This window comes from Balaenoptera musculus, chromosome X, assembly GCF_009873245.2.
Source record: "Balaenoptera musculus isolate JJ_BM4_2016_0621 chromosome X, mBalMus1.pri.v3, whole genome shotgun sequence".
In the NCBI taxonomy this organism is placed as follows: Eukaryota; Metazoa; Chordata; class Mammalia; order Artiodactyla; family Balaenopteridae; genus Balaenoptera; species Balaenoptera musculus.
This window is the reverse complement of record NC_045806.1, coordinates 41,085,125-41,113,026: the sequence shown is the minus strand read 5'-3', so window position 1 is coordinate 41,113,026 and position 27,902 is coordinate 41,085,125. Positions and strand designations below refer to the sequence as shown.

Below are 27,902 nucleotides of genomic sequence, written 5' to 3'. Positions count from 1 at the left end.
ACCAGCAGCTATGTCACATCTGGGTTTATAACGCTTTATTAGGATTCATGTCCCAAACAAGGTAGGAAGCAGCGGCAAGAGGGGTTCAGATAGAGGGACGAGGAGGGAATGACAGAGGCCAAATGGGAGCCCTGTGCTGGAAGGGGTCTGGAGAGGGGGCCTGGGGTCAGTCTGTAGGAGAGGACAGGGGTCAGCGGATGGTGTATCGTACATAGGGGACCTCAACGTCCTCACCGCTCTCGTCGTTGCAGCACAGCTCAAGCACCAGGGCCCGCACATGGCGGCCCAGCTTTCGCTTCGACACACGGCTTACGATCTCTGTCATCCTGGGGGCGGGGGAGCAGAGGGTCAGGGAGGCAAAAAGTAAGTGAAGAGGGGCAGGTAGCTGAGGGCAGAGGAGGTGAAGGGCAGTGAGCAGGAGTGGGACAGCTGCAAGTTGAGGCTCCCCACTACCCAACTCACGGCTGATCCAACCGTTCCTTGAGCTTGGCGGCTGGCATGAAGAAGGAGTAGAGCATAGACACGCCCTGGGACAGCATGGTGATCTCCAGCTTATGCTCTGTCTGGAGGAGAAGGGGGAGGACAGCAGTGTCACGGGGGTGGACAGGCCAGCCAGTCACCTGCACACTCCGCCCCCAGTGGGGTGAGAGAGAGAAAGGGGTCTCACCTTGAAGTAGTCAAGGAACTGTTTGAGGGTCATCTCCTCACCATTAGACTGCAGCCCCTGTACTTCAAAGCGATCCCACAACGTCCACTCTTGGTTATAGTACTGTGGAACAAGGAGCAGGCCAATGGGATGGGGGCCACCAGAGGGCGCAGCCCCATCAGTCTCCCCCTCCACTCATGCAGACATGCTAAGTCAGATCACAAGCCTCTTCTGTCCAAAACCTTCTCATGGCTTTTGTCTTGCCTTGAGTAAAGACTGAAACCCTTATGATAATGGAGATAAGGTCTTAAGCCACTGGAATCCTATTCTCTTCTCCTCATTTCCTATCCCCTCATCCTCTCACTCACTCTGCTCTAACGACTTCTTCCTCAAACATGCCAGGCACACTCCTACCTCAGTACCCTCGCAGAGACTGGCCCCTCTGTCTGGAATGCCTTCCCGGCAAATCCTTCATGGCCTGTCTCCTCACCTCCTCCAAGTCTGGACTCACATGTCATCTTCTCTGTAAGGCCACTCCTGATTATCCCACATCTAAAATCCCAAACCCATCCCCTCACCACCTGGTACTCTCAAGTTCTCCTTATCCTGTTCTTTTTCTGGGGTTCCAAAATCATTTATTGTGTTACTCTATTTCAAGAATATAACCTTAGCACCTGTAAGAGTACCTAGCACGCAGTAGGTGCTCAGTAAATATCTGAGTGAATGAAGAAGCAAGCAAAAGCACTTAGCATACTAAGCACCCAATAAATTTTGGGTGCTACTATTGTGCAGTTATTAATCATAATCTAATATTCAAATATCTTTTCTGAGGGCTTCCACAAGCAGAATCAGACCGGTACGTAGCACATAGAAAATACTAAAAAAAAAAAATATGATGAGTGAATAAATGAACAAGGGGATACACAAAAGGAACAGGTACACACTGACAGAAACCCTCTCCTGGTGACAGGCTATGAAGCAAACTAGAGCCAGCTCTACAGAGAAACACCCACCCACAAATCCACTTCCCCTGATGCAGGCCCTCACCTGATGATGGGGTGCTGCCAGGGGTTCAGAGAAGCCAAAGAAAGGCAGGGCCAAATTGAGGAAACCATTCTTATAGGAGTCAAGCTGTTGGTGCCCCTGCACCACCTTGTACAGCTCTAGACACACAAGGCCAACCACGGCTGCTGTGGTCGTGGCAATGGCTGGGATGATCTTTCCTGCAATCAGCTTGCTCTGTAAGGAAGGAAAGGATCAAGGAAGGAAGTTAAGGGTAGAAGAAGCTCATATTCTACAGAAGGGATAGAATGTGGGCAACTGCAGCCTGGGAGGGGGTGAAACGTCAAGTCTAGATTTCCCTCACCTTGTGCCGGTCTGAAGGGGGAATGTCATAGTTCTCCGCCCGGAGGTTGGATGCAGCCACAATGAAATCCATATGGAAGTTGCTGTCATCATCCTTTTATGAGTGAGAGGTTAAGGGAGGAGGGTGGGGAGACAATAAGGAGAGGATCAGAGAAGGAAGAGGATTCCTGGCCTCCGGGGACACAAGTATCGTCCACTGCAATTACCTGCTGGGCTCTCAGATCACAAAGGCATGGCTGGGAACATCTATTCGTTCAGGGCCACATAGCAGGCCTGTGATCCAATCCCACAAAGGCCTGGGGCTGCCTCTAGATCCCCAGAACCTGTTCTGTCCAGCCCATCTGTGCTTAGCCCATCCCCACTGCCTGCCCAGGGCCCCCACCCAGCACCTTCTCGAAGTCAATGGGGTACATCTTGAACCCAGGGAGCTTTTCTGGACTGGGCAGTGTGGCCTTGAGCTCCTCCAGACGACTGTCATCTGCAGGGAGAGAGGGACACCGTCAACCCTTTAGACCCCAGGCCAGGGTCTGAGGTAGAAACAGAAGCCCAGGTGGGGCAAAAGGTGTTTAGGTAGATAAAGGATTTGAAAAGGAAAGACATCCTGGGAGAGAGGAGGAGCAATGGGGAGAGAGAGAGCAGGACAACAGAGTACAAACCTGAGTAAGACGGGGGGCAGGGGGCAGGGGGCAGGTATATCAAGAGAGAGGTATCTCTAGAGACTCTAAGGAACTGAAAATGAAGACATTAGGAGAAAGTAGGGATGGACAGATCAGGATGGGAGAGCTGTAGATCTCAGGAAGAATGATGCAGAGAGAAGTGGGGAGACATAAGAGGATACAGGGGAAAAAGGCAGGGGAAGATATATAGAGGGGAAGTTGGGAGAAATATGCAGATGTGGATATAGAGGTTAAGATATTGGGGGACAGAATATATGAAGAGTGGAGAATAGGGGCATATACAGAGGATGAGATAGGTGAGAAAAAATTTTATACACATGATAGATACAACTTATATATACCCTATATACTGTGTGTGTGTGTGTGTGTGTGTGTGTGTGTGTGTGTGTGTGTATGTGTATATGTATATATATATATATATACACACACAATGTTTATATACATTTTACATACACCTTGCATACGTTTTATATACATTTTATACATATTACACACAGATACATACGTGTGCATGTATATGAGGAACAAGATGGAGGAAATACACAGAGAGGAACATGACGGATATATATTTGGGGAGGAAGATGGGGACATGGGAGAAAATAAAAACAGCCACATTCATTCATTTGTATGTTGTGTATGGCTGCTTTTGTGCTTCAATTGCAGAGGTGATAACTGCAGACACTATATGGCCTGCAAGCCTAGAAGAGTCACTGTTTGGCCCTTTACCCCTGATATACAGCATGAGCTGGGGGAAAGAGATGGAGAGAGGTGGGGAACTGGGGCGGAGATATGGAGAGGGAGATGAGGAAAACTGTGGAGAGCAACACCATGGCAAAGATGCACACAGAGGAACATGGCGGTGGGAAGATGGGGCAGATACCAAGGGAGCGAGACCACTGGTGGAAATCACACCCTCCAGATAAACAGATCAAGAAGAAACAGAGAAAAGTTGTTCTTTCCAAGGGAAACACACACAGAGCAAGAGAAACAAACAGCTAGTTCTCCTGAGGGCCAGAGAGTGGGGAGGAGGAGGCAGGAGGGATAGAATTTAACCCAACCGACCCTCATTTCAGAGCAAGGGAGGCTCAAAGGAAGGTGTGGGGAAGCCTTAGGCCAGGGGTTGCAGAGCAGTGCCAGGGGCAGAGAAGGCTGGACTGGGCAGGGGACAAGTTGGGGTGGTGACTCCTGGCCGACTGGCCAAACATCCTCACCAACAGAGGCATTGGCGCTCTGTAGCTCCTGGTCAGAGACATGGATCTTGACGCCGGACTTGGGGGTAAACTCGGGGACCTGCACAGACTGTAGAACTGTTGCCACGGCAGCTCGGTCCTGAGAGCCTGTCAGCCCGTAGGTCTGGGCAAACAGGTTGGCAGCAGCCATCACGTAGTCCAGATGCAGAGGCTGGGAGAAGGCAGGGCCCAGAAGGGTGAGCACGTCCACCCTCGCCTGGGGAGTCTCGGCCTCCTTCCCACCCACGCACCCTCCACCTGACCCTAGGAGGCCCCAAGGAGGAGACTTACATTGTTGACATCAAAGGTGAGCGGGTGTGGACAGCGTTTGGGCCCAGACCAGAATGGAGCTCCCGAGCTGGTGAGCTAAGGAAGTAGAGAGAATTTTGAGGAGCAGGACCTGAGATTGGAGGCCTCTCTAACAATTCTAACTTCTCACCTTGGCCCTGGATGTGCCCTGACTCACTATTCCTGGCTGGGCACGCGCAAGGGGCTAGAATCGATCATGAACAACCCAGACTGTAGGGTCCTGTAGATGGAAGTGCTGATGCCAGGCTGAATGAAACAGGGGCGCCTCACTGAAAAAAACTCCTGGCACTCACTCTGTGCAAGCCACACAGCCATTTAACAAACTCTTATGAATTGCTAGGCACTGTACTAAGTTAATATTAATAAATACCAATAAATCCTCACAAAAACCCTCATGAGGTAGATTATTGTTATCTCTACTGATAAGGAAACTGAAGTACAGACAGAAGGTATGTGACTTGCCCAAGTGCAAATGGAGCTGGGATTTGAACCCCCACTGATTCCTGAGCTCTTAACTCCAAAATTTCTCCACTATGATCCTTACAGTCCTGGGAGGTGGGTGAGTCAGCCCACACCACAGGTAAGGGAAACAGAAATGAAGTCTCTTGCTCAAAGGAAAGGGAACAGCAAAAATAGGTCAAGTGTAATCATTCGTGTGAGACCCCCATGCCTTGGGGCATCTGCCACAGCTGGACTAATGACCGAGAGGAGCCACACGGAGAACTCACAGCAGGCTCCTGTTTCTAGGAAACGCATCCCGCCAAATGGACCTGGCAAGTGGGCGTTACCTGGTCGGGAGGGAAGTTGTGCAGCAGCTGCCGGATGTTGTTAGAGTACTGGGTGTGCCAGTGGTGGCAGGCCCAGGCCACACAGTCGGCCCAGGTCTGTGGCCGCTGCAGCACCAGGCTGCGCTGCACGGCCTCCAGCACCTCCAGGGGTTGGGTGCCCGCCAGCCGCAGGGTCCGCTCCACAAACTTGGGGTCTCTATCAGGAATTGGAGGGGTCAAAGGGGCAGGATTACACAGCGGCCCCAAGAGTGGGCTCCAGGGCAACCCTACTTTCTCCACGGAAAGCTAGTCCTGACCCCCAGTGGAATGAGGCCCCAGCATTCACTGACTCATTTGAGAAGTGTGCCTGGTGCTGGGTGTCACACTGGTGAGGAAAGCAGACAGGATGCCCTGGCTGGAGGGCAGGGGCTGGGGTGAGGGGGCATTTGGTTACTTACGTGAGGTACTGGTTGACGTTTTCTGCCGGCTGCTTGAAGAGGCCTTCAAACTCGTCTCTAGCCCACTGCGGACAGAACAAACAGATTACAGGGGGCGACGGTTGACAAAACGGGCTTCCGGAGGCATCAGAAAGACCATCAGCGAACAAATCAAACAGGATGAACAAAGCTGCTCTGGGAGAAGGTAAGCCCCGCAACCACTGTTCCCAACCTTCCCCACTCCACCACCCCCAGCACCTCAATTTGAAAAACCAATGAACTTGATCTGGACAGCGGTTACACTAGTGAATGCGTGAAAAAAATTAAGTTCTGTGTACCTTACGTGAGGTATGTCATGCCTCAATAAAAAAGAAACAATTCAATTATGTGTATTTTTAAATTACATTACATATTTAAAATTACGATCCTATACAGGCCCTGAGGACTCAGCAGCAAACTGGACAGAGGCTCTGCCCTCTGAGAACTCCTAGAACAGTAAGTGCTGTCATTGGTGAGGGGGTTTGGAGGATATAGATGTTAGAGACCAAAACCAGCTCTGCTACACAGTATCTAGCTTTGCGACTTCAGGGACACACAGTAACACTTAACTCTGTGCCCTCCTTTCCGAAACAGATACTGTAACAGTAATATGTACCTCACGGGTTGCAAGTATGTATATATTTAAAGTTTATTTAAAACAGCACCAGATACATAGTGAATGCTAAGTGCTTTACAATCCCATGAAGTACTGTCACCTCCATTTCATCAGAGGCATGGAGAGGCTAAGTCCAAGGTCACTCATGCCCTAGTGAGCCTGTGGTGGGTGCACAAATACAAAGACACCCAGTCTGGAACTGCAGGGGCAGAAGGGAAAGTGATAGAGGGAACTGGTTTTTTCCCCCTCCCTATTTTGTTCCCACCCCCCCATACTTTTACTAAACATTCTGAATGGTTTGCTCTCAAAGACTGTAATAAGAATCATCTGATAACACAATGGTTATCCTTAGGTTCTGGTCTGTAGGCCTAGGTGCTGGACAACCTAGATATGTTCCCTTTGTAAAAAACTCAGCCAGATAATACGTGCACTGTTCTGTATTCTGTATGTATATGCATCACGCAAACAAAATCAACCTGGAAAACCAGCTGTTAAACCCATTTTGAGCAACAGCAGGGGAAACCTGTATATGGACTGAGTATTAGAGACAAATAAGTAACTAGGAGAGACAGTAAGAATAACCATTAACTTTGTTCAGCATGAAGGTGGTGTTTTGGTTAGACACGGCAGTTCTTACCTGGGGGCAGTTCTCACCTGGGAGAGATTTTGCCCCCAGGGGACATCCAGCAATGTCTGAAGACATTTTTAGTTGCCACAAATGGAAGGGGGTGCTACTGGCATCTAGTGGGTAGAAGCCAGGGATTCTGCTAAACATCCTACAGTGCTCAGGATGCCCCCATGACAAAGAGATATCGGGCCCCAACTGTCACCAGTGCTGAGGTTGAGACCCTGTTATGTGCAAATATAACCTCCCTTTGAAGAAGCAGAGAGAGTGAAGCATTGTGATGGCCACGATATACTTCACCCAAAGAAGAAAAAGCCACATGAATCTAAGAAGAGAACGTGGCAAAACGTTAACAAATGTTAAATCTAAGAGTATTTGAGTGTTCCCCACACTATTCTCTGTATCTGTCTAAACGGTGAAAAGTTTTCAAAACAAAAGTTAAAAAAAAAAAAAGAATGAATCATTCTAGAAACCAAGGTTGCACGATAGAAAGTAAGAGAGGAAGGTTTAAAGAGAAAGCACAGGGGCCAGTGGCCGCGAGGCCGGGTGCCTGCCCCCTGCCCTCTCCCCTCACGCTGATCACCTGCAGGGTGTGCTCGATGGCATTGGGGAAGTTCTTCAGTGTGCAGATGGGGATGGACTTTTCAGGCGGGTCCTGGCTGGAGCTGTATGATTCTGTCAGGAAGGGGATCACCACCTGCACATTGCCCTTGGTGCCCAGTGTGCCTGACTCCAGCAGTGGCTTACGGTAGTACACGCAGCGGCGGTCCATGTACATGCCTGGGGGGTGGGGGGGTCACAACAAAACGTGAGTGCCAGGAAATGAACATCAGGAGACGGGAAGACAGGCACCTCCAAGAGACACACACACACACACACACACATATGTACCCACGCAACTTGGCCCTTGACCTCCTCACCCGCCTCCAAACTCACGGGCATCCACATTATCCAGGGCGTTGGCCACACCATCCAAGTTTTGGAAGAAATCGTCATCATAGATGCGCTCGGTGTCAGGGCCTACACGGTTCTGGTGGCTTGTCACTCGGATGTGCGGATTCATCTGGCGCACAGCTGCAGCAGCTGTGTCAGACTTTAACTTCTGGGGGAGGCAAGGGTAGGAATGGGGGAACAGAACTCAGTTATTTATGCATGCACCAGCGAACCTCCACAGAGCTGTCCTCCTGAAGGCTGGCTTATTTAATGCTGGGAAGAACCAAGCCCTGAGTTCAGGAGGCTCCCTGGTTTGGCAGGAGACAGTCCGTGACAGTACCACATGGCTAGGGCTGTGACGGATATGGCAGGGGCTCAGTGAAAAGGGAAGCAGTGCACAGACAGGCTGGAGACAATAGGCCAGCCATATGTTCTTCTGCCTACCCAACTTCCATTGTTCTTTCAGTTAACGGCACCCAGGGCTGGGGAACATTCCCCCCAAACAAAACAGAATCTTAGCACATAGACAAGGAGGATCCTTTCAATGTCCAAATCAGGTCACGTCCCTCCTCTGCTGAAAACCCTCCCTTGGCTCCCACCTCCACTGAAGGCAAAATGAGTTGGCCCCCATTTCCTCTAGCTCATCTCCTATTACCCTCCCACCTTAGGATCTTGACCTGGAGCACTCTTCCCCAGAAGAAGGGACTCTACTCCCTCACGCCCTCCAAGTCGGCAGAAATGAGCCCTTTCCTAACCACTGTAATCAAAACTGCAAACCGATCTCCCTGGCCTGCCCACTTCCTTCATCTTGTTTTTGTTGTTCCCTCTGCACAGCACTTATGGACGTTAACTATAAACTTCACTATTGTACTGTGCTTACTGTTTACTGTCTGTCCCCGCCCACTAAAATCTTCGTTTCCTTGGTGTACTGCAAGTACCTAGAACAGAACCTACTCAATAACTACTTGGTGAATAAATGAACAAAAGGGGAATCGATCCTGGCCAGGCAACAATGACAGTCCCCTACAGAAGGCTTCCTAACTAGATCACCGTATAACCCAGCTTCTATCTGTGCAGAGAAGAGTGAACCTAGCACAAGTGCTCTCCTAGGAAAGAGGCCTGCTGGCCAGGTTGGCCCTTGGCTGGAGTCTGGGAACCTGGATTTCTGGAGGGTTCTTGCCATTCAGTACCTGGTAAGGGCTGCTCACTGTGCCTAGACTGCTTATGCAAACCCTGTGGTTTATGCTGAACTCCTGCTCTCCTTCTGGGAGTCTGGAATTTGGGGACATTCCCAGCAGAGGATGCCTATGTGACCAGCCCACAGTAAAAACCCTGGGTACTGTGTCTCTAACGCGCTTCCCTGGTTGGCAACATTTCACGTGTTGTTGCAACTCGCTACTAGGGGAATTACGCATGTCCTGTGCGACTCCACTGGGAGAGGAGTCTTGGAAACTTGTGCCTGGTCTCCCCCAGACTTCACCCCATGAGCCACTTCCCTTTGCTGATTTTGTTATGCATCCTTTTGCCGGAAGAAATCGTTAACTGTGAGTACAACTACATGCTGAGTACTGCTGAGTCCTAGGGGGCTAGTGAATCATTGAACTTGGGACCCCCAACACACTGTCCCAACCAGCACTCATAAGAAGTCAAGGAAAAAGAAAAAAAAAAAAGGAGATAAAAAACGGTAGATTCGATGGAAGGGTACTCAATGTTTGTTGAACGAGTGACAGAGAGAAGCTGAAGGAAAGAAAAAGGTGGTAAAGCCCCTTTTCCAAGAAGAATGAGAACAAAAGAGGAAAACAAGATGACAAAGTCCCACCTCCTACCCCCACCGCTCTCACCGTGACGTCCCAGGGCCGGAACAGAAACTGTCTGTTCAGATTTGACTTCTCAATGGTGTCCATGTCTGTGACGACAATTTCTCCTCCCTCCCCACAGCCCAGCCCAATCATGGCAAAGTTCTTGAGCAGTTCACAGCCAATGGCCCCTGCGCCCACCTAGAAGACAGCCAAGAAGAGAGACAGAGGCTAGTCAGGGTGATGCAGGTCAGTGTGAAGTCACTCATCACTCCTCACTCTCACTCCCATTGAAGACAGCAAGAGAGGGGAGAGGTGTGTCTAGTGCCACATCCTCAAGTGCCAGGGCTATGAGAAATAACCCAAGCATCTGAGGGAGGAGGCACAAGATGGTGGAAACAGAAGGACACACCAGGCTTTCCCTCAAGATAAAAGAAAATGGCAAAAGTCATGCAGTAGAAATATAAGAACCAAAAGACCCGCCCTCAGGAGGCAGAAGGAGACCCCGTAAGAGGTAGCCAGAGGCCACAGGAGATGAAGAAAGTGGCTGTCCCAGTGGATCACTCACCAGGAAGTACTTCTGCTTGCCCAACTTCTCTTGCAGGTATGAGCCAAATACAGCTACCTGCCCATCATAACGGTTCTGGCGCTGAGGAATGCAAAGGGAGAAGGGTCAGAGAGAGGCCTCACCAGAAATGCCCCCAATGACATCTCCCCCAGGGCCCCACTCACATACCGGGAGGCACTTGTCCTCCGTGAGAGCCTCTTTGTCCTCGGGGAGACACTCCAGTGCATCAAAGTACAGCCACTGCATGATGGGCATAAACTTCCCGGAGCAAGCCTGGGGATTGGGCAGGACAGGGGAAGTGGTGAGTGGTTAACTGGGGCCTGACACAGATGGACAAGCGATGGAATCAGGGAGGTGTCTGGCCCACCCCAACCCTGTCCTTCTCTATCTGTGCTGACCTTCATGACCTCCTGGGCAGCTAGACCCCCGATGAAGGCATTTATGGGTGCCAGATCCCCAGCAGCCACATATGCCAGCTTTCGAATGAGGTCCTCATCCAGGCTGTCCTGCTGCACCGCTGGCAGGGCTTGAGCATTCACAGCCTGGGCCAAGGTCACCAGCTCTGTGGCATCCTCCTGGTGAGGCAGAAGGAACCAAAAGCGTGCCTGTGAGGCCACTGTGGGGGGTGGGGGGGGCTAGGTAGAGAGGCACTGTGGGCCTTCGATGCCAAGGTCATCTGCCCTGGCTGGCTCACCCACCTACCCACCTCATTGCGGGGCCGAGGGGGCCGGCCATGCTGAGCACAGAACTGGTGCAGGGCCTGGAAGCCAATGTGCAGCTGGGTGGGGCGGGAAAACTTGGCGAAGTCCGTCATCACGAAGTCAGGCTCTGCCAGGGAGGCCAGCAAGGATTTCTGTCGGGGGCAGAGCATCAGAACCAGAAGAGTAGAATGGAGAACTTGGAAATGCCTGGCACCACCCCCAGAGCCCACTACTCCCCACACTCACAAAGCTGATCTTCTTGGGTACTTTGACCTGGCTGACGATGCCTCCACGGATATAATCAGAGAAGCTGGAGGTGTCACAGATGCTAAAGGTGTAAGGACCTAGGGTAGGCAGGGAAACTGTCAGGCTACCCACCCTCCCTAAAACCCACAACACCCACAAGATGAGGAAAAATCCATCCCTGACCCAGCCCAGACATCAGGAGTAATCGATTCCACTCGAACTTCACAAAGCATCTACCCTCTAGCCCAGCTTAGAGCCCATGGGACCCTGTGTCCCTGACCCCAAGTCTACACTAGAAGACATTCTCTGCTCCCTGTCCGAATCCAGTCAGACATGAGTGGATCCTCTGATCTGCTTTGTTCAAACACCAGAGATCTTTTCCCCCTCAGTGCAGATACCAGGAGCCTCTTCTAGGAACAGCTCAAACACGAGACAGCACTTCTCCCCCATGTCCCCAGCTCTGGGTGGACCACAGGGGACTCTGTCTCTGGTTCATCTCAGACACCCAGGATGTGTCTCCCCTCACGCAGAGTCCAGGGAAACACCTCCTATCTCCCCTGATTCCCCATGGCCCTAGCTCACCCAGGACTTTGATTTCCATGGGCTGACTTCCGTTGAGTTCAATCATGCCCTGTACTTCCGAAAAGGAGACAAAGTCGCCACTCTCAAAGCCATGCCGGGCCTCATCCAGACAGGTAACCACACCGGGGTTGTCCTGGTTAAAGGAGGAGTACCTCAGAGGCAGGCCCAGGGTACCAGGAGCAGACAGGAAAGCCTGCTGCCATCTGCCTGCCAGGACCCCTGAGGCTGCCCTCCTCACCTTGGTGACCATAGAAACCATAGCACTGAGCGGCTGCTCCCCATTGGAATCTGTGAGGATCATTTCCTCTCCAAAGTCACAGAAAAGCTGCCTGTAGAGGGAAGCAACAGGGCTGATGCTCGAATCCCATGCGCTCAGGGACCCCACGTGTCCCTCAAGATGCAGCAAGTACTTGCTGAGCAAGTTCAGCCCATCACTGCTGGGAATCAGATGGCACTCATGCTACATGGGGTGAGGTAAAGACACAATATCCAAAACCCAAGGGGCTGAGGGGGGCTGAGGGCAGTCAGAGGTTGGGGGGTCTTTTCCTGGGCATGGCAGGGGTCAGGGGAAAAGGGTGGGGGCACTCACCCAAACAGGCCCCGCGTGTCTGCCACCACCAGCTTGATGCCATGGCTGTGACAGAACTCACCCACCCGCAGCTGGTCCTCCAGGGGGGTGTTGGTGAGGACCACCACCTGTGGAGAGGTGGCAGCTCAGGCGAGGGCCCAGCACCAGGGGAAAGGGGAAAGGGGGAGATGGTGGAGGAAGGCTGGTGCGAGGCCTCAGGGAGTCCTTATGGCTTTGCTGGTTCAGCTCTCTATCGCAAATACAAAGTATCTACCATGTATCAGATTCAGCCCAGGCGAAACTCAGTGAAGGGAAATGTGAATCCCTAAACTATGGCAGGCAAGGTAAAGAGGCAGCTGGGAGGACAGAGTTTGGACAACAGCTGACTCCTTCATTTGCCAACACCCACTGCTGCCTGCCTACAACCCTGCCATGCCCTGCGAGACACAGAAGTAAAACTTCGTCCTCAGCCAAAGTCTGAGCTCACTCCTACCACACCCACTTGCTCCCAATTCTCAAGACAACACCTGCTCAGCCATGATCCTTGGGACTTTGCTCTCTGCCTTAATGCCCACCCATTCCATCAGGGTGAGCTCCCACAGCTGCATCAGGGTTCGGCAGCAGTGTCCTGGCTTGCTGGGACACCCCAGGGCACAATCTCAGCTCCCACAGCTCCTCTTTCCAGCCCAGGGTTTTTATTTAACAAAAAACCAGCTGCTATTCTAAGTGCTTAGCCCTCACAAAATCTTTATGAAGTCGGCATTACTACCATTCCCGTGTCTACAAACAGACAAAAGGCAGGCACAGGAGACTCAGTGACCTGCCCAAGGTCACACTAGTACAATGAGAGACTTGTGCCAAGGCAGTTTGGCTCCAGTCTATGCACTATGCTGTCCTGTCTGCTGGCTCATATCTTCCCCCTGAAGAGGCAGGTCCAGCGTCTAAAGCCTGCCCGCATCCCCTAGCTGCAGCCTCAGCATGAAACCTGGCACCCGGGCTAGCCCATTAAATATTGATCAAATGAATAAACCAGAGATGGGCTCTGAGAGAACTGGGCAGGAGGTCGCGCGGTGGCCCAAGGTACCTGGAAGTCACTGAGGAAGTCCTCTACGAGGGGTCCAGTATAGGCGCTGACAGGCACGTAGCTGTTGAGCTCAGCCAGGTGGGGCTGGGAGACCTCAGCCCGGTTTTTCCCAATGTCCTCCTCCCGCAGGTAGAACTGCAAAGGGGAATGAGGAAAGAAATGAACTGGCTGTGTAGCCCGGGGGATGGGGTCTCGGCAGAGAAGGGCGATGGGAAGAGGTACCTGGGAGGAGAGGTCGGCCCACTGGGCAGTGCCCTGGTCATGCAGAGTGACGGCCTTGACCCCACCAAGGATGATGTTCTTAGCAATCTCCACGCCCAGGCCCCGCAGGCCTGATACCAGTACGCTGGACGTCTGGAGCCGCTTCATTGCCTCGTGGCCCAACACATACCTGCCAGGTTAGGGGGCGTCTCAGATCAGGGCCAGGCCCTTCTGACCCTATCCACTCAGTGCCCCCTCCCACCTCACAGTCCAACCTCGGCCCCACTTACAGCTGCCGGGAGTAAAGTCCCTCATCTATGTCTGCTTCACTGCCGTTCTTCGCCATTCCCTAGAGATGGAGGGGAAGAACGGGTTCAGGGAGACATGCAGGAGGAGGGGAGGGACAGATGGGACAGCGATACAGAAGACTTTCCCACCCACCACCCCGCCTGCCAGTCTCCAGGAAGAAGACACTCACGTTGGTTGGCACCGAGGGCACTTCGGACAACACGGAGTGGGCAGGGGAACAGTTAGAACCCGGCTTTGGATCAGGCCCGGACACGCGACGTTTCTTGGACAGCGGCGAGCCGGACATCTGGAAGGAAAAAAAGAGATCAGAGGTGAGCCTAGGGCACGTGGGTGTTCCTGTTGGTTAGTGGTAATTGTGGGGAAAGGGAAGACGCAAGGGCTAATATCCCCATTTTACAGAAAAGGAGACAGGTACAGAGAGGTGAGGTGACTTGCCCAGGGTCACACAGCTGTCAGAGCTAAGATCTGAACCCAGGTGGTCTGGCTTGCAATCCATGCTGCTAACCATTAGGCCATTCGCCTTTCTCCCCAGCCCAGCATAATGAGGGAGAGACTCCAATCCTGTGGGGGGAAAGGAGTGAAAAGAATGTACTTGTGGGGAAGTCAGAGAAAGGATGTAGCTTCAGGTCAGACCCTGCCACTCCTTGACAGTCATCATTTAACCCCTATGGGCTCGGTTCCCTTGCCTGTAAAACAGGGGTGAGAATACCACCTACCTACTCCATGGAGCTGCTGAGGTGACGGGATATACCACAGACCAGAGAGCCTGTTACAGGGCAGGTAGGCAATAGCAAGCAGCCCTTCTCCTCTCCCTTAACCTCCTTAACCCCAGTGACAGGGGTTCGAGAGGGAAACGCGGCTTGGACATCCATCAGGGTGGCATGACGGCAGGAGATACTGTGCCGAGAACTCAGTTCCCAGAGGGGCTCACGGAGCAGAGTTTCACAAAGTCCAACCCGCTCCCCACCACCCCCAGCTCTGGGAGGGGAAAACACCCAGGGCCAATAAAAGAGGTCGCAGGGAGAGAGAAAACACACACTTCCCAAGCCTTGTCTGCATGTGGAGTCCCTTAAACAGGTCAACAATAATGATAAACGAATATTTATTAGGAGTCCTCCCTGGGCCAAATGTCAAACACAGATCACTTTACGATCTGTGCCTCACTCTGTCCTCAGGGCACCCCTGTGGGGTTTGGACTACTATCAGTAACACTCACAACTCATACTGGAGGAAAAGAAATTCACTCAGGGAAGTTTGGTGACTTGACCGAGGTTCCCACAAAGAGAGTGGCCAAGCTGGAACCACCCGGGGATCTGCTGACCCTGAGGCCCAGGCTGCTTCCTGATGTTATGGCGTTTCATCCCCTCAATGGTCCTGACCCTGCAAGGCAGGGCCGAGTGTCCTTGCCAGACAAATGGAAAAACCTGAGCTCATGAGGACTAGGTCGCAGAGACAGAACAATGCAGGCTGCTGTGGAAGTGAAATTGGGAGGGGTGGTGACTGGATCCAGACACTGGAGACGACAGGGCCCCCAATCACTCCCCCTCACCCCCAATGCTCCTCTGAGCCTCTGTTCTCCTACACTGAGCCTTTTCTGACACCCAATCACACCAAGTACCCCCACTGTACCTAAGATTCCATCTTGGCGCTTGTCACATGCTAGCACTAAACAAGATGACAGGAGCTCCCTACCATCTACCAAGAGCTTACTGCCTGTCAATCTCAGAGTAAAGGGCTTTGTATAATCCTAACAATGCCCATGAACCAGATAACCTTATACCCATGTCACAAATAAGAAAACAAAGGCTCAGAGAACTCCAGTCACTTGCCCAGAGTCATGCAGCTGGTGCTGGACTGCTTGCCAATGCCTCCTGGGGGAACAGAGTCAGGACCCAGCTCAGGGCCCAGCCCACAGGGCTAAGAGATGAGGGTTGAGGGAGGGGGACCCAGGAGGCAGGAGGCTGGCTAGGTCCAAGTCATCTAGCTGAACTGCTGGGAACGCTAAGAACCAACTTGGGTAGAAGAGGCTTGGTGAGTTAGTAGGGAGACCAAGGCAAATCATATTTTTCCATTTACTGACTTCCTGATGCGCGATAGGTATCTCATTTCCTCTGAGCCCCCCTTTTTCTTTCCCCCAAAGCAGGGGCAAATGGAAATATCCTCAAGGGGCTGCTAGGGAGGTTAAAAAAGTCAAGGTCTGTGGTCAGAACTCAGCGACTTAAGGACATAAGCTCCTCCCTGGGCACCTGCAGAGGCCTCCACTACTTAGTTATCACCTTGCCTTGTCACTGATTTGGTTGTTTGGGACACACCATCTTCCCACTTCCGAAATCAGAGATGATCCAGGACCAGAGAGATCTCTGCTATCTGGACCTTTGACATCTGGACCCCTAATGCTGGCAGCAAGGGTCTAAGCAGGCTTTGGTTGATGGTCTGAGAGTGGATTTCAATCGCAGAGATTTGGAACAGGCCAGTCTCAAGGCAAGCAGAAGGGGTCTGGGGCAGAAACCCCAGAGAGGAGCTAAGATCCTCCACCCCCAGCATAAATTCGAAACCTTTCTCTGTCAACACATGCTCAGGCCCCAATTAGAACACATATACTATCAATTGTTCAGCAAAGTTGAACTGAGGCTTAGAGAGTTTCAGAACTTGCCTGAGGTCTCCAATCTGCTGATTTTGAAGCCTGAGCATTGTCTACCACCCAAACCAGAGAAGAAGGTTTGAGGTGGGAGTCCTGGAGCAGGTTTGAGAGAGGGTAGACACAGGGTCAAGTTATCAGGATGGAGAGAAGCTAGGGCACAGGATGCTGGGGCCTGTCAAGCCTCCAAAGAGGGATTAACTGAGAAGTCCCTGGGAATATAAAAGAGTCAGGAGATGGTTGTCTGAGCCCTTGGAGGCTCAGAGGGAGATGGGAAAGGGGATGTTAGAAGCCCTGGGGGGCAGGAGGGGTGGTGCTGGGCAAGGTTGTTAAGACTCATATCTGGGTCCTTGGAAAAGGAGCTTTTAGGAAAGGGCCAGGAAGTTGCACCGGAGGCCCCAGCGGCTGCACAGGGAATGGGTGGGGGACTCTGCAGCCCAAGGAGGCTGTGGGAAGACGCTGGGGTCTGGGGGTGGGGGTGTTCTCCATCAGGACGATGCTGGGGCCCTGGGGGGTCTCCACTGGTGGCAGAGGGAAATCTTTGACCAAAAATAACTGGGACTTGCAGGGAAAAGGTGTCTCTGACATTTCTGTCAGAGTCCCAGGAGGCTATGAGGGTGGATGCTGAGGCCCGGGGTGGGGTCGTGGAGGGATTTCTAATGGAGTACAAAGGTCTTGTGTTGATCTCTGATTGGTACGTGCTAGGTACTGCAGCTGCTCTGAGGAGTGGAAAGGGGAGGCTGAGCCCAGACACTTCTGGCCCTAAAAACTTCAGTAAGCAGATACTGGCTAGGTCCCCAGGTGGGGTTGGGTTTCTATGACCAATTATGTGGGACCCCATGGAGGCTCGGAGAGTAGATGCAGAGAAAGGGGTTTCCTACTCTGATGGAGAATTGGACCTGTTGTGGGAAGGGACAACTGACAATGATGTTGGGGTCCTACGAAGCTGAAAGCCTGACTGAAGATGCTGGAATCCTGAAAGGCTCTGAGGGCAGATTCTTAGGCCTGATGTGAGGTTAAGGGATCTGTGAGAGAAGCTGGAACCCTGGTTGGCTTTTGAAGGCAGAGACTGAGTGAAGGGTGGGATTTGAGAGGCAAGACTCTGATGGAAGGGGCTAGGAGCCAACAGGGTCTGCAAGGGCAGATGCTGGCAGAGAGATCTCTGATGGAGGATTATATGTCCAAACAGTTCCTCCCTGGTGTCTGGTCCCCTGGGAGGCTCTGAGGGAAGATACTGGGGGTTATGAGTGTCTGATGGGGGAGATGCTGAGGCCTGCAAGAGGTACTCTCTGAAGAGAATACTGGGACCATAAAAAAGGGTGCATTCTCTTAAAGTAAAGGAAGTCTCTAAGGGCAGATTGTAGGAATTAAAGGAGTCTTTAAAGGTGAGCGCTAAGTGGAAACCTCTGAATAGAAATGCTGGCCCGGAGGGGTTTTGGAAGGAAGATGCTGGGCCGAGGTGGGTTGGGAGACCTCTGAGATGTGGGGGAGACATGGAGGCCAAGCGCAAATGGCCTTTCACAAGGTCTAGACCCCTTGAAAGCTCTGAGGGCAGAGAGAGAGAGAGAGAGAGAGAGAAGGGCGGGGGGAGAGAGAGAGAGAGAGAGAGAGAGTGTGTGTGTGTGTGTGTGTGTGTGTGTGTGTGTTGGGGGGGCAGGTTCTGAAGGAAGATGCTAGAAAAGACTTAAAATGAAGCCAAATGGACCCTCCCTGAGGTCTGGCCCCTCTTGAAAGCTGCGACGGCAAATACTGAGGAACTAGGAGTGAATGAAGAGAGATTCTGGGGAAGGTCTTTAATGACATACACTGGTAGGAGGCTTTGACCAGGAATGTCGATCCCGTAAGTCTCTATTGCTGATTGGGGGAAGTTCCGATCTGCGATGCAAGGCTCAGGATGGGGTCAGGTCACTGACTAGGAATGCTGGCCTGAGTCTCTAAAAGCAGATTCTGGGGGTCTGACCCTAAGGTCAGATTTTGGAGCCCGAGGGACTGGGCTGGTCCCGGATGGGAAATGTCGGCCCCGCCCCAAGATCTACCCCCCCTTCTCTCCAACGATCTCTGCGTCCGAGTCATCACCGCCCGCCCCAACGTCAGCTTGACCCTGCGCCGGCCCAAGACCCTCCAATGCTTCCCAAAGCCCCTGCCCCGGCGCTTAGAAAGGCCGTTTGTTACCAATGCCGGTTCCCCGGGTCGCGCCGCCGCCAACTCCTCTAGGAGCCGAAGCCAAGCCCGGCCGCCACCCTCCTCCTTCTCCTCCTCCTCCTCCCTGCCGCCTGGGCCGCCTAGGATCGCCGTCGCCGCCTTCTCCTCCCCAGGCCGTAGTGGCTGTGCTCGTCCCTGCCACCTCCTTCCCCTCAGCCGCCGCTGACACAAGATGGCTGCTGCTGAGCCCAGGGCCGGAACAAAACCTTGGGCCCCACCCCCAGAAACCCGGATGCAGGCAGGCCGCGCCCGTTCATGAATCATACATGACGGGCCCTGCCTGTCTGTGACTCCTTCGAAGGCGAATAGCTCCACCTGGTGGCTACTGTGGCAGTAACTAGGAAAACAGGTAAAACGACATAGAGGGCATGCCCGTGGAAGGTGAATAATGAATACATTGTTACAGCCAGGCTACCATGGAAACCAAGAAAGGACGTCAAGTCCACACTTCCTGACCGTGAATTATGCACGAGGCCAGGTGGCTGGTTGACTAACACCCTGCAACCAGAAAGCCAATGTTAAAACATGGAAGCCACACCCCAATGCTCATGAATAATGAATGACCTTGCAGCAGCCTGGAAGCCAAGGAGACCGAGGCCACATCTTATCATGAGTAATGCATGAGGCCCGGTGGGCAAGAACAAAAGAGACAGGTCCGCCCATTACTGCATCTAATACCCAGTAAGCAGGGAAATAGGGCTAACACAGGGAAAACACACTCCCCCAGCTCATGAATAATGAATGGTGATGCTGCAGCAGCCCAACCTGGAAACTCAGAGAGGTCAAGAAAGGTCCCACCCAGTTACTCATGAATTATGCATGAGATGCATGGACAGATACACTCAAGACAGCCCTCTCCAGCAAGTAGGGATTATGGTACTCCAGGCGAGGCAACTTGGTCACCCCTTCCCGTTCATGAATAATGAAAGGTGCTGCAGAAACACAGGGGAAACCCAAGGGAAGTGCAGCTGCCTCCTCCCCACCCTTAACTAACTGCACGTGAACCAGGGCTGCCTTGGTCCAACCAAATCCAGGTTTACCACATACTGTTGGCAGGTGCCTCAGTTTCTACAACTGTAAAATGGGGATAGTAGTAGAACCCATCTACATCGTAAAGGCAAAATGTGTCACTGTGAAAACCAGAGAATATGAACTATGGAATGAGCTCAGAGCAGTGCTGGCACAGGGCACTGTTAAACTTTTTAAGTATTATATATTAATTTAAAGGTGATTTGTAAATATATTTTATATTAATATAAAATTACTTATGGGTGAGGGTGTACCCAGCCACTAGGGAAACCCCCAACTTCGGACATTATCTAAAAAATAGTGCCTTGAAACACCCTTCCAGAATTACACTGGAAAACAGAGTGCTAAGGCCACCAATGTCCATTAAATAGGTAGGACAGACTACCAGGTCACCAGAGATACGACTGTATACCAAAGCCCCAGGCACACGATAAGCACCCAGTACGATTCTGTCAAATAATAATAATAGATCACATTAACTGATCGCCCACTATGTGGTGGTTCCTGTGGTGTGTCCTTTCCACGCACTGCGCCACTGGTCTCAGGAATGCAGAGCAGGAAATCGGTTCCTTCTTGTCGTTCAGGTCTCAGCTCAAAGGTGACCTCCTTAGAGAGTTCTTAAACCCTCACAAAAATCATTTCCATCCACCGATGGCTAGCTGTGTGACTTGGGACCAGACACTTCACTTCTCTGGGCCACTGTTTCCCCACCCATAAAATGAGAACAATAGTAACCTACCTTGTGATGAAGTTTAAATGAATAAATATGTAGAAAGGTCTCAGAACAGTGCCTGGCACGCGGTGCTATATGACTAACAGTAGTAGTAGTACCATTGAATTGGGTGGATGGGAGACAGACATTATGACATTTGATTAAGACTACAGACTCTGGACTGTAGACTCAGACTCACTGACTGAGTAACCTTAGGCAAATTACTTAGTCTCCCGGTGTCCCAGTTTCCTCATCTATAAAATGGGACGATAATAACCTACCACCTATAATTGTTGTGGGGATTAAACGGGCTAATAAAGTGCTAAATGAGTGTAAACTAATCTGATCATCATTATGCTCTTACTCATTTTTTCAGGCTCACAGAAAAATCTGCCAAAGATCACACAGCTGGCAAGGATCGATGGGACTTGAATCTAGAGCCTTTGCTGATAATCTGGGATTACTGGGCCGTAAGGAATCAACAATGAGCGAGGCCTCGTCCCTTCGCTGAGACGCAAAATTTAAATCCTGAAACCTCTAAGGGAAAGCTAACAGCGGATCATGCAGATGAAGCCGTAAAAGCTACGCTCCTCATGAATTATGCACAACGCCCCTAGAAAAGCCACAGAAAACTCGGGGTGCTACTCACCTTTACGCTTAATAAATGAGATCTAATTTGCCCGGCAGACTGCAGAACGCCCCTTTCAGCACACCCCCTCAGCACGCTGATCCACCCCCTCGTGAATAATTCATACGCTGACACTTAACAAAAAGGCAAAAATGGTCTTCCACAACAGCCCACCTCCTCACGAATGACGAATAAATCCATGGTCTATGAAGGCCCCGTGGCACACTGTCCCCTCAGGAAGAACCTAGAACCTAGGATGTGTTACTCCCACACCCTTCCTAAAAAAACTTGTGGGCCCAGATGTGTCTAGTCTCTCCGCCTTTTATACCCAAGCGCGGTGAGACATCATAATAGAACCAGAGGTCACAAAGGCCATTCGATACGTCCACATGCCACGTCGGTCCCAAACGTTCCCACCGTCACCAGGACCTTTCCTGAATTCCAAAATTCCGCCTTGAGTTCTGGAACCTCAAACTTTGCCTTTACCCTGGGGAAGCACACCAAATCCTGCCTCGTGGACAGAGTATTCATACACGAACCCTAAGGGTCTCCCCAAACATCCCCCTAAACCCTGTCTCCAAGGGGTCTCCAAGGGGTATAAACCCTGCCTCCGAGGGACGCTCCTTAAAACAGACTCCCAAGTCCCACCCCGGAGTCCCTAAATGCCACTTGCTAAGGGTCCCCTCAAAAACAGCCACCTCTAAATGCCACACCGGGCTCAGAGCCTCTAAATATGCCCATTCGGGGATCCCCCAAATTGAGCCCCCTCCCTCAAATGCTGTCCAGGGGGTTGGGGGTACCGTGCTCCAGCTCACCCCCTGTGCCGGGCGGAAGCCTCTCCTTCCTGCTGGAGATGAGCCGAAGCCACGGGGCAACGGAAGAGCAAACCACCTCCGTCGTACAAGAAGAGCCAGAGTTTCCGCGGAGCTCGGAAGCGCGGGGCCTTGGAGGGCCCCCTGTTTGGGACGTACCACAGATGCTTAGCTAGAGGGGCTCGCCCCCTTGCTCCTGCGCCATCAGGGCCCTTGTCAGACCCAGATACCCCTATGGGTTGTGGCACTTCCCGAACGCGCGAGGCATGCTGGGGGTGGTAGTCCGGTCGGGCCGGCGCCTAGTGCACGTGGTGGGCATGAACGCCCAGGGTATGGGAAAATGTAAACCTGGGCTGTGGAGTTCCGGGAGCAGCCCTCTGGGGCGGGGGGGAGGTGTAGGAAAAGGGATCGGAACATGGGGGTACCTCCAGATGGAAAGGCACACCCATCCTACAGAGGGGAAAGCTGAGGCTCAGGTGGCCAAAGGAGTTCATTCATTTGACATTTTGGAGCTCAAGCTGTGGGCCAGGTGCTAGGGATTCTTCCCTGCCCTCATGGAGCTGACAGACTAGCGAGAGACAAGACCATAAATGTAACAAATAAATAAAAATTATATTAGATACATGTGAATATAATATAAATTGTGTCTAATAAAATGTACATGTTAATACTACATAGTTTACATAACATGATAGCCAGTGTCAATATGTAAATAATTTACATCTGTAGGGAATTCCCTGGCGGTCCAGTGGTTAGGACTCCACGCTTTCACTGACAAGGGCCAGGGTTCAATCCCTGGTCGGGGAACTAAGATCCCACAAGCCATGTGCTGTGGCCAAAAAAAAAAAAAAGTTACATCTGTATATAATAAATGTCATATTAAATACATTGTGTATAGTCTATATTCATATGTGAATATACAATTAAATATATATGTAAATATGTCGTATATATGTGATAACTGCTAAATGCTGTGGAGAAAAATAGAACAAGGTAAAGGGAAATCCGTTGGGGACAGGTTGCATTTTTAGATAGTATGGTCAAGGAAGGCCTCCCTGAGAAGGTGATGTTACAGCAAAGGTATTTAACACAAAATGCCTTTATCACCTTATCCCAAATTCTGTATCACATATCCTGTCCTCAAATCCTCCAAATTTGCTCATTTGAAAAAGATTTATTGAATGCCTACTAAGTGCAGGGCACTGGGAACATAGCAAAGAACATAGCAAGGAGACTACTGCCCTTGCAATAGTTAAGAACGCTCTTCCATCAGATCTTTTCCTTCTGATTTATTGTTTGCCTCACCTCAGAGAGACCTCCCCTGATACCCCATGTGAAGTAGTCAGGGAATGACTCTCTGAGGAGGTAGCCTGTGAAAAGTGAGGAAGCAAACCATGTGTAACATGAGGGGAAAGCATCAGACAAAGGGAACATCAGGGGCAAAGCCTTGAGGCTGGAAGTTCTTGAAATGTTTGGGAAGAGCACAGATGTCTGTGTAGTTGGAGAGGAGTGAGGAAGGGAGAGCATTGGGAGATGAGATCCGAGGCCATATCAAGCAGGGCATTGTAAGCCAGGCTGAGATGTTTGGTTTTTATTCTAAGATCCATGGGGAGCCATAAAAGGATTTTAAGTAGGGGAGTCACATTATTTAAATTATATTTTAGAATCCGGCTGCTCTCTGTGGAGAGAGAACAAACTGTGTGTGGGGGGGTTGGGGGTGGGGGAGAGGAAGCAGAAAAGCCAGTGGAAAGGCTACTGCAAGAGTCCAGGTAGTGATGAGAGAGGGTCAGACCAAGGTGGTAAAAGAGGAAGTGGGGGGGGGGGGGTCTATTTTGAATTGATTTTGAAGGTAAAGACACCAGGATTTGCTGAGAAATCGGATACAGCGCATGAAAAATAGAGAGGAGTCCTGGCTGACCCGTGGGTTTCTAGCCTGAGCTGCTGGAAGGATGGAGTTGTCATTGACAGGGGAAATACTCCGTTAGGAGCAGGCATGGGGGGGGCAAAATCAGGAGTTGTTTTTCAGACATGTTACACTATTTATTTATTTATTTATTTATTTATTTATTTATTTATTTATTTATTTTTGGCTGTGTTGGGTCTTCATTGCTGCGCATGGGCTTTCTCTAGTTTGGGCAAGCGGGGGCTACTCTTTGTTGTGGTGCACGGGCTTCTCATTGCAGTGGCTTCTCTTGCTGCGGAGCACGGGCTCTAGGCGTGCGGGCTCAGTAGTTGTGACTCGCGGGCCCTAGAGCGCAGGCTCAGTAGTCGTGGCGCACGGGCTTAGTTGCTCCGCGGCATGTGGGATCTTCCCGGACCAGGGATCGAACCCGTGTCCCCTGCACTGGCAGGCGGATTCTTAACCACTGCGCCACCAGGGAAGTCCCCAGATGTGTTACATTTTTGATGCCTGTTAGATATCCACGGTCTGGTATGTGTTGTTTGAGTGAACAGTTTGGGGACTAGATCTGAGTTTCAGCGGATGGATTTGGAGGCCATCAGAGGTGGCAACTGAAGCCGTGGGTGTGGCCGACTTCTCTGAAGAATTGATTGCCTTCAAAAGGATCAGTAGGAGTAATTGAGGCAGGATTTGGACTTTGGACTTTCCCAAGTGAGAGGGAAGGGCATCCCAGTCGGAGGGAACAGCTTGAACAAAAGCCTGTGGAGGTAAGAAAGCAGGGAGAAAGGGCAAGTGGGGGTGAGAGTTGTACCATTCGCATTGCCCCCGGCCACGTATGAGAGTGCAGCTGGTTCACAGCCTCACTGAGCAGATTGTCAAGCCTTTGGATGTTTGCCAATCGGGTGTAATTATAATGTGTATTTCTCTTATTAGTCGTGAACTTGGGCATCTTTTCATAGATTTAAAGGTATTTGCAGTTCTTGTTTTCTGGGAATTTTCTGTTTCCTTTATCCATTTTCTATTGGGTTGTTGTACCTCATGGATTTTTAGGGACTCGTTATTTTTATTTTTTTATAAATTTATTTGTTTATTTATTTATTTTTGGCTGCATTGGGTCTTCGTTGCTGCGCGCGGGCTTTCTCTAGGGGCTACTCTTCGTTGCAGTGCGCAGGCTTCTAATTGCGGTGGCTTCTCTTGTTGCAGAGCACGGGCTCTAGGCGCCACGGGCTTCAGTAGTTGTGGCGCATGGGCTTAGTTGCTCTGCCGCATGTGGGATCTTCCCGGACCAGGGCTCGAACCCATGTCCCCTGCATTGGCAGGTGGATTCTTAACCACTGTGCCACCAGGGAGGTCCCTAGGGACTCTTTATGTATTAGCCATTTTTTAAAAAATGGAGTCTTGAGGATGAGAATGATTTGAACAGTTGTGGTGTGTGTATTTATTCATGCTTCCATGGTCTGGTATGTGCCAAACCCTGTTCGAGGCATTGGGGACACAGTGGTGAGCAAGGCAGACAAAAGTCCCTTCCCTCGTGATGTTTTCATTCTAGTGAAGGAGACTATAGAAAAGTAAGAAAACTTATAGTATGTTAGAAATTGAGAAATGTCATGGAGAAAAGGAATGCAAGGAAAGGGGCATGGGGAGTATGGCAGGGCAGAGTTTGGAACTTTAAATGGGGTCGCCAGGAGGTAACATTTGAACATCCAAATGGGATGTCTCCTTCAATCTGGAACGGTTCTTCAGTGCTCCCTTGACCTTCATGACATTGACACTTTCGAAGATTATAAGCCAGGAATTTTGTAGACTGTCCCTCAGTTTGGCTTTGTCTGACGTTTCCTTGTGGTTAGATTCGTGCTCTGCATATTGCCTGGGAATATCACAACTACTGAGCCCGCGTGCCGCAATTACTGAAGCCCGCATGCCTAGAGCCCGTGCTCCGCAGCAAGAGAAGACACCGCAGTGAGAAGCCCGCGCACTGCAACAAAGAGTAGCCCCCACTCGCTGCAACAGAGAAAGCCCACGTGCAGCAACGAAGACCCAACGCAGCCAAAAATAAAAAAAATAGATAAAAAATAAATACACTAAAAAACAAAAACTGATTAAAATTTAAAAAAGATTACGCCAGCCTCATAAAATAGACATCTTTTGTTCTTTTTCTTATATCTAGAACAACTTTTTATGAGATAGCAATTGACTGTTCCTTGGGAGTTTGGTAGATTGCACCTATAAAAACCATCTGGGTTCTTTTTTTTTTGGCAGGAAGAGGGAAGATTTTGCCTACCATTTCAACTTCCTTGTTACTTTTTGCTCTATTCAAGTAACCTGTTTCTTCATGTAACAGTTTCGGCATTTTATATTCTTCAAGGAATGTATTCATTTCATCTATAGTTTCAGAGATACTTTGTTGCATCTGTAGTAAATTCCCCTTTGTAATTTTGTTTCTGGGTTGCTTGCATCTTCTTTTTTAATTGATCAGTCTTGCCAGAGAGAGGTCTGCCTTTCCTCTTTTGTTTCAAAGTTTCTGCTTTTGATTTTATTAATCTGTTGTTTTCTTTCCCTACTTCATCTATTTCTGCTCTTCTATCTATATTATTTCCTTTCCTCTTACTGAGGTTTGCTCTGGTGGTCTTCTTCCAACTTCTTGTATAATTTATATGATAAAATGCCCAGATTTTCATTATACAGCTTGTTGAATGTTTACCTGATTATACACCCATGTGACCAGCACCCCAGTCAACATACAGAACATTTCATTATTCTAGAAAGCTACTTTGTAACCCTTTCCAGTGAATGAACACCCTTCCCACCTCTATTATCACCATAAATGTGTTGTCTGAGAGCTTCCTATAAATGAAATCATATAGTATGTACTCCTTTTATGTCTTTTTTCACTCAACATGTTTGTTAGATTCATTTGTGTTGACTTTTGTATCAGTATTTTGCTCCTTTTTATTACCGAGTTGTATTCTGTTGTATGAATATACCATAATTTATCCATTTGCCTCTTGCTGGATGTTTGGGTTATTCCCAGTTTTTGGCTATTCTGAATACAGCTGCTATGAATACATATAACAAGTCCTTTTGTTGATATATGTCTGCATTTATTTGGGATAAATATCTAAGAACGGAATTGCTTGGTCATAGGGTAAGCTTATGTTTATCTTTGCATGAAACAGCCAGTTTTCCAGAGTGGCTGTACCATTGACTATTGCCAGCCAAGTATGAGGGTTCCTTGTTGTGGGATTCCTGGGAGCTACGTTCTGGGGAACGGGAAGAGGGAAGGGAACGTGGGGGTGTCTCCAGACTGAAGGCCACCCATCCTGAGACTGAGGCTCTTTCACGTGGCCTCTTTCTATTCCTATTTCCTCTCCCTCTCCCGCTCCCTGTCCCTCTCTCACTGGGCAGTACCCCTACCCCAGATCAGCACCATCCCACCTCTAGGGGGCCCCTCTTTTTCATCCCTCTCCTTACAACTTGTGTAGGGTGCTGTCATAATGCAGACTAAGTGAGGGAGGAGGGGCTTTGAACCACTTGCTCTTCCTACATTACCTCCCCTCCACCCTCTTGTCTTAAAAGCATGTATGTTTTGGGGAGGGGCAGTTCCTGGCCCCGTTTCACGGCCCAGCCCCCCAAGGCCCGGAGAGGGCGGCCCCAGCTTCGTGTTCCACTGCACTCAGACCTGTGCTGAGAGCACACGCATACTTGTGAATCACAGGGTGTAGCTTGGTTAGCGGGACTGGAGGGATAGGGTGCTGCGGTAAAAGCCGTGGAGCGGATGGGGACGAGGGTGGACCCAACTGGTGGGGCATCCCTGGGACTGGCAGGCTCATTCTCTTATCTCCACACCTCTGGGGTCATCAGCCTGTTGAGGGCACAGGGCCCACTGGCACCAGAGTGCCTATTGTTGTTCACTCAGAGATGCCCTCAGGCATTGTCCCCAGACCCAAGTACAGTTTAGCCTTGCAGCCACACAGCAAGTGCAGCTGCGGGGTGGCAAGGCAAGGGGATGGGGAATTCCTAGTCCTGGCTCTGACCCAGAGGGTCTTCAAGCCTGACCCTCTGGTGGTGCCCTGGTGGTGCTTGGTGGTGCCCTGGTGGTGCTTGGTGGTGCCCTGGTGGTGCTTGGTGGTGCCCTGGTGGTGCTTGGTTTCCTGGTACAGTATGACCTGCTGGACCCGATAATGGTGAGGGGCTGTGACCAAGATCTTGTCCATCTGTGTTTATGTCCCTGTATCTGTGTGGGCCACAAACCACTCTGGGACATGAGAAAGAGACATGCAAGC

At 50.7% G+C, this 27,902-nt stretch overlaps 1 protein-coding gene across 3 annotated transcripts; it reads right to left on the bottom strand.

Annotated features, from left to right (window-relative positions):
* Positions 1-18: 18 nt before the first annotated feature.
* On the bottom strand, positions 19-21,962 carry UBA1 (ubiquitin like modifier activating enzyme 1). Of its 3 annotated transcripts, XM_036839596.1 has the most exons (27): positions 18,509-18,713; positions 14,134-14,259; positions 13,868-13,984; positions 13,680-13,738; positions 13,411-13,579; positions 13,189-13,323; positions 12,126-12,232; positions 11,775-11,865; positions 11,537-11,669; positions 10,955-11,052; positions 10,714-10,860; positions 10,406-10,582; positions 10,176-10,280; positions 10,008-10,088; positions 9,485-9,640; positions 7,647-7,812; positions 7,294-7,490; positions 5,452-5,516; positions 5,015-5,210; positions 4,209-4,283; positions 3,900-4,089; positions 2,401-2,489; positions 2,013-2,105; positions 1,694-1,885; positions 668-769; positions 463-563; positions 21-326 (listed from the first exon to the last, which is right to left on the bottom strand). In XM_036839596.1, the coding sequence occupies exons 3-27, from the start codon at positions 13,982-13,984 to the stop codon at positions 191-193; spliced, it is 3,177 nt and encodes a 1,058-aa protein (XP_036695491.1). In that variant the 5' UTR covers positions 14,134-14,259; positions 18,509-18,713; the 3' UTR covers positions 21-190. The 3 variants fall into 3 exon arrangements, with proteins under 3 accessions (XP_036695489.1, XP_036695491.1, XP_036695490.1); XM_036839594.1 differs by lacking the exon at positions 14,134-14,259 and having other exon boundaries at positions 19-326; positions 18,509-18,733; XM_036839595.1 differs by lacking the exons at positions 14,134-14,259; positions 18,509-18,713 and adding an exon at positions 21,723-21,962.
* Positions 21,963-27,902: the final 5,940 nt, after the last annotated feature.